The 9,203-nt window shown below is 45.2% G+C and overlaps 1 protein-coding gene across 1 annotated transcript in view; it reads right to left on the bottom strand.

The window, feature by feature from the left end:
- Positions 1-8,034: 8,034 nt before the first annotated feature.
- The window catches only part of mgst2 (microsomal glutathione S-transferase 2), a 65,460-nt gene continuing 64,291 nt past the window's right edge, over positions 8,035-9,203 (bottom strand). The window contains exon 5 of the mRNA XM_072495602.1: positions 8,035-8,703. Within this exon, the coding sequence (XP_072351703.1) occupies positions 8,568-8,703 (136 nt within the window). The 3' untranslated portion in view covers positions 8,035-8,567. The remainder of the gene's footprint in view (positions 8,704-9,203) is intronic.

Below are 9,203 nucleotides of genomic sequence, written 5' to 3'. Positions count from 1 at the left end.
GTATATAAATGTGCATACACTAGTCACAATATATAGATATGCACACACTACCCACAGTATATAGAGATATGCACACACTACCCACAGTATATAGATATGCACACACGGTCCACAGTATATAAATGTTCACACATGATCCACAGTATATAGAGATGTGCACACACTACCCACAGGATATAAAGATTTGCACACAATACCCACAGTATATAGATATGCACACACGATCCATAGTATATAAATGTGCACACACGATCCACAGTATATAGAGATGTGCACACACAACCCACAGGATACAGAGATTTGCACACAATACCCACGGTATATAGATGTGCATACATTACCCACAGTATATAAATGTGCACACACTACTCACAATATATAAATATGCACACACTACTCACAATATATAGACGTGCACACACTGCCCAGTGTATATTATAGATGTGCACAGACAGCCTACATTTTAATAATAATAATCTTTATTGTCACAAGTAGGCATACATTAAAACTGACTATGAAGTTACTGTGAAAATCTCCTAGTTGCCACATTCCGACACCTGTTCGGTTACACAGAGGGAGAATTCAGAATGTTCAAATTACCTAATAGCGCATCTTTTGGGATTTATGGGAGGAAACCGGAGCACCCGGAGGAAACCCACGCAGACACGGGGAGAACGTGCAGACTCTGCACAGACAGTGACCCAAGGATGGAATCGAGCCTGGGACCCTGGTGTTGTGAAGCCATAGTGCTAACCACTATGCTACCGTGCTGCCCAATAGTTGTGCACAAACACATATCCATTGCACATTGTATGTCACACTTTTGGAAGTGCATGTATTAAATGACATTTGTGGTTATGGCTCAAGCAGCAAATCATCACTGAGAAAAGTATCAATTGGATATGAGTGGATTAAATCCATGTGTAAAACGTTCCAAAATAAATATTAACTGGAGCTACGGGAAACGGTGAACTAATGAAATCAAATGCTTTATCTGCCACCATGGCTTCATCACAACGCTGAGGATTTACTTCCGGGAATTAAAGTTTGAATTGTAATAAAGTCAAAATCAACAATTGTTAAACAAATTGACATATACAATTCATCCTCCGTGCATAAAATGCCTCTAACAACAATTTCTGTTGGAAGCCTATGCTTGTTTGAGAAGTCAGAAGATCGTGGTGCACAAAGATCCCCATCCTCCATAATGCGGAACAGCACATCGATGTTAAAGACGAGGCTGAAGCATTTGTACACATCTTCAGCCAGAGTGGATGATCCATCTCGGTCTTCTTCTAAGGTCCCCAGCATCACCGTCTTCAGCTGATTCAGTTTATTCTGCATGATATCAAGAAATGGCTGAAGGTACTGGATACAGAAAAGACCATGGGCCCTGGCAACATCCCAGCTGGCCTTTGGTCACATTTTCCAGAACAGTTGTGACATTGGTCATTACCAAAAAATGTGAAAAGAATTTTGAGTATGTAATAACCATAATGCCAGGACAAATTCAAAATCAGTCTACTTTCATTCATCAGCAAGTGATGGAAGCTGGTGTTGACAGTGTGATCAAGCGGCATCTACTCAGCAATAACCTGTTTGTCAGTGCTCAGTTTGGGTTCTGCCTGGGTCACTCGGCTGCAGACCCGATTACAGCCTTGGTGCAAACATGGGGGCAAAAGGTCTGAAATTCTGTGGCGGGAGTGACTGCCCTTGACATCAAGGCAGCTTTTGACTGAGTGTAGCATAAAGGAACCCTAGCAAAGTTAAAGTCAATGGGACCCAGGAGAAAACTCTTCATTGATTGGAGTTATAACTAGCACAAAGGAAAATGGCTGTGATTGTTGGAGGTCAATCCAACAACCCCATGATATTGCTGCAAGGAGTCTTAAGGGTAGAATCGTAGAGTCATAGAGGTTTACACCATGGAAGCAGGCGATTCGGCCCACCTTGCCCATGCCGCCCAGTCTTTACCACTGACCAAGTCCCGAAAGGCGTACTATTAGATAATTTGGACATTCTGAATTCTCCCTCTGTGTGCCCAAACAGGCGCCGGAATGTGGCGACGAGAGGATTTTCACAGTAACTTCATTGAAGTCTTAATGTATGCCTACTTGTGACAATAAAGATTATTATAATTTCCCTCATTTGGCCCCTATCCCTCTTTACCCATCTTACCCATATAACAGTTGAAATGCTTTTTAAAAGACAATATTTTACCTGCCTCTACTACTGCCTCTGGCAACTCGTTCCAGACACTCACCTCCCTGTGTGTGAAATAATTGCCCCTCTGGACCCTTTTGTATCTCTCCCCTCTTACCTTGTTTTAGACTCCCCGACCATTCGGAAAATATGTTGACTATCTATCTTACCTATGCCCCTCATTATTTTATGGACCTCTATAAGATCATCCCTGAGCCTCATACACTCCGGGGGAAAACTCTCCCCAACACCCTACCATTAACGGAGTAGGTCCTGCCTCGATTCGATCTTCCAAAATGCATCACCTCACATTTATCGAAATTAAACTCCATCTGCCATTCATTGGCCCACTGACCCGATTGATCAAGATGCCATTGCAATCCTAGATAACCTTCTTCACTGTCCACTTTGCCACCAATCTTGGGTCATTTGCAAACTTACTAACCATGCCTCCTAATTTCTCATCCAAATTATTAATATAATTAACAAATAACAGTGGACCAAGCACTGATCCCTGAGGCACACCGCTGGTCACAGGCCTCCAGTTTGAAAAACAACCCTCTACAACCACCCTTTGTCTTCTGTTGTCAGGCTAATTTTGTATCCAATTGGTTACCTCTCCTCGGTTCTGTAAAATTTAATATTATGCAACAATCTACCATACAGTACCTTGTCAAAGTCCTTGCTAAAATCCATGGAGACTTTACTACACTGTGGCCTTTTTGATTTTTGACTTTGGTTTCTCGGCCTTTCACTTTTCCCCTTACAGCCTTTTGTTTCTGCCCCCACTTTACTTCTCTCTGACTTCCTGCATTAGTTCCCGTCCCCCTGCCACATTAGTTTAAATCCTTCCCAACAACACTAGCAAGCACTCCCCCTGGGACATTGATTCTAGTCCTGCACAGGTGCAGACCATCCGGCTTCCACTGGTCCCACCTCCCCCAGAACCGGTTCCAATGTCCCAGAAATTTGAATCCCTCCTTCTTTCACCATCTCTCAAGCCACATATTCATCTTATCTATCCTGACATACCTACTCTGAATAGCTCGTGGCACTGGTAGCAATCCTGAGATTACTACCTTTGAGGCTCGACCTTTTGGTTTGACTCCTAACTCCCTAAATTCAGCTTATAGGACCTCATCAAGTTTTTTACCTATATCATTGGTGCCTATAAGCACCATGATAGCTGGCTGTTCACCCTCCCCCTCCAAAAGATCCTGCAGCCGCTCCGTGACATTCTTGACCCTTGCATCAGGGAGGCAACGTACCATCCTGGAGTCTCGTTTGCATCCGCAGAAATGCCTGCCTATTCCTCTTACCGTTGAATCCCCTATCACTATCGCTCTGCCACTCTTTTTCCTGCCTTCCTGCGCAGCAGAGCCAGCCACGGTGCCATGAATCTGGCTGCTGCCACCTTCCCTTGGTGAGCCATCTCCCCCAACAGTATCCAAAGCGGTATCTCAGTTTTGTAGGGAGATGACCACAGGGGACACCTGCACTGCCTCCCTACTCCTCCTCTGTCTGATGGTCACCCATTTCCTATCTCCCTCAGTAATTTTTAACTGCGGTGTGACCAACTCACTGAAAGACTTCCTCAGCATCGTGGATGCTCCAAATGAAATGAAAATTGCTTATTGTCACAAGTAGGCTTCAAACGAAGTTACTGTGAAAAGTCCCTAGTCGCCACATTCCGGCGCCTGTTTGGGGAGGCTGGTACGGGAATTGAACTGTGCTGCTGGCCTGCCTTGGTCTGCTTTCAAAGCCAGCGATTTAGCCCAGTGTGCTAAAGCAGCCCCAAAGTGAATCCATCCGCTGCTCCAGAGCCATCAAGCGGTCGAACAGGAGCTGCATTTGGCGCTTGGCGGTGTAGTCGACCTCCAGCCCGCTCTGGCACATCCGAAACCCCAAAATCGCCACCAGTGGGCAAAGCTCCAACTCAATGCCCAAGATTGCCGACATAGTATCATAAACTGACCTCCAGAAGCCCACCAGCTTTGAGCATGACCAGAACATGTGCGTGTGGTGCACCGGCCACTTCAAACACCGCTCACACCTATCCTCCACCCCATCGAAAAACCGACTAGTTCTAGCCTTAATGAGGTGTGCTCAAAACGCTACTTATAGCTGAATGAGACTCAGCCTCGCACAGGACGAGGTGGCACTTACTCTCCTCCAAACCTCGTCCCCCAAAATCGGCACAAGCTCTTCTGTCCACTCTGCCTTCACACCCTCAATCGAGCACATCTCCTCCCCCACTATCCGCTGGTATGTGCCCGGCGTACTGGCCACCTCTGATCCCAAGCTGGATAAAATCCGCTCAAGCAAGGTAGAAGGCTTTTTCACCGAGAAGGCTGGAAAGTGCCTTTTGACCCAGCTACAGACCTGGAGATTCCTGAACCCATCAGCATCCGTAAGCCCATATTTCACCTCGCCCAGGCGAGCAAACCAGTTGGCTAAAAATAAATCTCCCACCTCCTCCAACCTCTTTTCCTTCCACTCCCTGAAATTCACATCCAACCTAGCAGGCAGGAATAATTGGTCTGCTTTCCTTGAAGCAGCCTTCAAATTGAAATGTTGACCGAGTTGCCTCTCAACTTTTAACGTGGCTATTACCACAGGGTTCGTAGTGTGTTTCTTCGGCACCACTGGGAGCAGAACCGTTACTAACGCCTCCAGGCTTGCCCCCCTCACGGACTCTGCTTCCACCCAGGCCCACAGCTCCTCTGACCCACCGCACCATTCTAGCACTTGTTCAGCATTGGCCATCCAATAGTCATATTGAGAGTTTGGCAAAGCCAAGCTCCCTGCTTGTCTCACCCTCTGGAGCACATTCCTGCTAATCCTCAGGCCCTTTCCCGCTAAAATAAGCCAATCACAAGCCTGTCTATCTCCCTGAAAAATACCTTGATGAGAAACACGGAGGCACCGAAATAAAAATTAAAACCTCGGTAAGATATTCATCTAAATCGATTGCACTTGGCCCATCAGGGATAGCGGAACACCGTCCCACCTTTGCAGGTCTGTCTTAACCTTCCCTACCAGATTAGTGTAATTCAATCTCCGGAGTTCCCCCAGTCCCTTGGTATTTGGACCCCCAAACACCAAAAATGACTTCCGGCTAACTGGAACGGAAACCCACAAAGCCCCCATTCTCTGCCGGCTGCCCCAACCACCAGGTATTCGCTCTTTCCTATATTAAGCTTAAAGCCAGGAAAGGCCCCAAAATGCCGCAAGCTCCCCATAATGTGTCCCATTGTCGCCTCCGGATCCCTAACATATAATAGCAAATTGGAAACGAAACCCAATGCTCCACCCGTCCTCTAACTATTCCCGTCCAAGCTTTTGAGGTCTTCAGCGCCATGGCTAGCGGCTCTATTGCTAACGCAAATAACAAAGACTCAGAATCCTGCCTGGTGCCCCAGTATAGATGAAAGGGCTCAGAAGTCACTTTGTTAGTGCAAGCACTGGCAAATGGGGCCACACCCACGCTACAAAGCTCAGTCCAAACCCAAATCTCTCCAGTAGCGCGAACAGATAGTTGCACTCTACCTGGTCAACGCCTTCTCTGCAACAAGCGGAATTATGATCTCCAGAACCTGACCCTCCGCCGGGGTGAGCACCATGTACAACAGCCATCTTGTCATGATATCCATATTAACATATCATGGTGCAATCACACACAAACACTGATGGACAGGGCGACGGACCAATCAACACACACGCAACATCACAGCCAATCACCAGTGAGAGCACACGCACTATAAAACAGGGAACACCACAGTTCCCGCTCATTCCACCAGGAGATAGCTCAGAGCACAGAGCTCACAGCACGGCACTCAGACATGGACCATGTGCTGAGTGCCTCTCGAGCATAGTGCTAGGGCTGGGTCCACAGTTTTGACAGGTGAAGTACGAACCACAGCCAGAAGTTAACAGTTGTTATTATACCGAATAATAAAACAGAGTTGTACCATCTACAACCGTGTTGGATCGTTTGTATATCGGAACACCCAACACGACACATCTCACGTTTCCCATCAACCTCCGCCCCGTCACAAATCCCATTTGATCTTTCCCCACCACTTCCAGGAGACAAAGCTCCAGTCTTACCACCAACACCTTAGCTAGAGGCTTCACATCAACATTTAACAGGGAGATCGGATGATATGACCCACAGTCTGTGGCGTCTTTGTCCTTCTTCAGGAGCAGGGAAATCTAAGCCTGCCCCAATGTCTGTGGCAGGGCATCTCTCTCCAAGGAGTCCCTGAACATTCCCAACAATAAAGAGGTCAGCTGGCCTACGAATGTTTTATAAAATTCCACCAGGAAACCATCGGGCCTTCGGCTGCTTTGTTAATGAGCTTCCCTCCATCATAAGGACAGAAGTGGGGATGCTCACTGATGATTGCTAATAGTGTTCATAACATTCGCAATGTCTCAGATACTGAATTAGTCCTTGGTCATATGCAGCAAGTTCCAGACAAGACTCAGGCTTGGGCTGATAAGTGGTAAGTAGAATTGGTGGATACAAATGCCAGGCAATGACCATCACCAGCTGTAGAGAATCGATACATCAAACAGGATTACCATTGCTGAATTCCCCAACATTAACATCTTGGGGTGGGGAGTTGACCAGAAACTGAACTAGAACAGTCAGATAAATATTCTGGCTACAAAAACAAGTCAGAGGTTGGGATGATCGTCACCCCAACCAACACTTTATGCATTCACTCCCTCCACCACTGGCCCACAGCAACAGCAGTATGCATCATCTATATGATGCACAGCAGAAACACGCTGAGGCTCCTCCGACAGCATCTTCCACACCCCCAATCTCTATCACTTATAAGAACAAGGGCAGCAGATGCATGGGGACACCATAGAATCATAGGATTTACAGTGCAGAAGGAGGCCACCCGGCCCACCGAGTCAGCAACGGCCCTTACAAAGAACACCCTACTCAAGCCCACATCTCTGCCCTAGCCGCGTAACCCAGCAACCCCCACTCAACCTTTTTGGACACTCAGGGCAATTTAGCATGGCCAATCCACCTAACCCGCACATCTTTGGACTGTGGGAGGAAACCGGAGCATTTAGGGATGGCCAATAAATACTGGTCTTGCCAGCGATGCCCACATCTCATGAATGAGTAAAAGTACAGGATTTCTCAGGTTATCAGTATCACCTTAAGAGATGGAGCAGATTATAGCTTCTATGTGCATCGGTGCCATAACAAGAGTTTTGTTTATGATTAATGACAAGATTGCCCAATCATGAAAAATGCTCGAATTTGCTGTTTATAGTGCTGTGTCTCTCCTATTGGTAATTATATCAATGGGAAATTATTGAGGAAAATGTCCCCAGGCAAAATCTTTTATTCATTCATGGGATGTGGGCATTGCTGGCTTGGCCAGCATTTATTACCCATCCTTAATTGTTCTCAAGAGGGTGGTGGCGAGCTGCCTTCCTGAACCGCTGCAGTCCACGTGGTGTAGATAAACCACAGTGCCATTAGGGATGGAGTTCTAGGATTTTGACCCAGCAACAGTGAAGGAATGGCAAAATATTTCCGAATCAGGATGGTGAGTGTCTTGGTGGTGCTGTTCCCATGTATCTGCTGCCTTTGTCCTTAAAGATGGTAGTGGTTGTGGGTTTGGATGATACTGTCCAAGGAGCCTAGGTATGTTGCTGCAGTGCATCCTGTAGATGGTGCACACAGCTGCTCCTGTGCATCGGTGGTGGAGGAGTGAATGCTTGCGGGCGTGGTGCCAATCAAGCAGGCTGCTTGAAATAAAAAGTCAAGAAATATGAAAATAACCAGAATTGCATATATTAAATTATCAAAACTCTGATTTATTTCAGGTATCTTTGATCAAGAACATGCAAAATGTGTTACAAAGTGGATGACAAATTAAATTTGCACTTTGAAATTTGGTATCACTTCATCTTTACATTTTATAATTTTGTGAAGAAATTACTTCAGTAAATACAAGTGAGACCATCCAGAATTCAAAGAATCAAAAACGATTTCAGAACATAGCTTGGACAAGAAACATTGTTTAAGCAGGAGATACACAAAGCATAACATCAGAAGCTTATATATTTGGCAAGTTAATGCTAATTTACCTGAACTTGTCATAAATGCAACTAACAAAAATAGTTACAAAGTAAGATTGTGTATTTTGCATAGAGTGTATTGCAATGAATTTTAGAGAAAAAAGCTTGGGGCGATATTCAATAAGTGAAACTTTTTTTAAAATGTTGATTTTATTTTACCATGTTGAAGTCTCATATATAAAAATCGCAGAGCTTCATGCAAGGATATCTTCATATGAACAGGCTTTTTTTGGTCAACTGTTCACACATTATGGAAACAATTTGCTGATCTTTTTAATCACGTTGAAATCAAAATATTTGTCAATAATGCAGGTTGTGATTCCAAAGAAACTCAGAATGAATAGTACGAGCAATATCGAGATGCCAATTTTGAATCCAGGAATCCTGAAAATTGAAATATACATTTTTTTTTTTTAAATCACAAAATCAGCTAACAGAAATTTATTTTTAAATATGCTTGATTTTCAGTTAGAAAAACATTTTTATTCGGAACGTTTTTAATTATAACAAAGTAGAACAACACAGTAACATACCACAGACATCATTGCAAAATAAACCCACCCAAATCCACCCCCCTATAAACAAACAAAATCTATCAAACCAAACCCCCCCCAAACAGCTGACGGTGACCATCTTCCTGAGAAAGGAGCTAAAAGGCCGCCACCTCGAGTAGAACCCTCCACCGACCCCCCTCATGGTACACTTGACCTTTTCGAGATACAAAATTTCCAACAAATCACCCAGCCAGGCCAAGGCACTGGGCGATAATAGGGATCTCCACCCCCCTGGGCTATTAATGAGGCGAAGGCAAGGACACCAGTCTTCACTCCTGCCTGCAGCACCGGCGAGTTCAACAGAGCGAAAAGAGCGACCAATGGGCACGG

Source organism: Scyliorhinus torazame, chromosome 3 (assembly GCF_047496885.1).
Source record: "Scyliorhinus torazame isolate Kashiwa2021f chromosome 3, sScyTor2.1, whole genome shotgun sequence".
Lineage (NCBI taxonomy): Eukaryota > Metazoa > Chordata > Chondrichthyes > Carcharhiniformes > Scyliorhinidae > Scyliorhinus > Scyliorhinus torazame.
The sequence above is the reverse complement of the archived record's forward strand: the minus strand, read 5'-3'. Positions and strand labels throughout refer to the sequence as shown.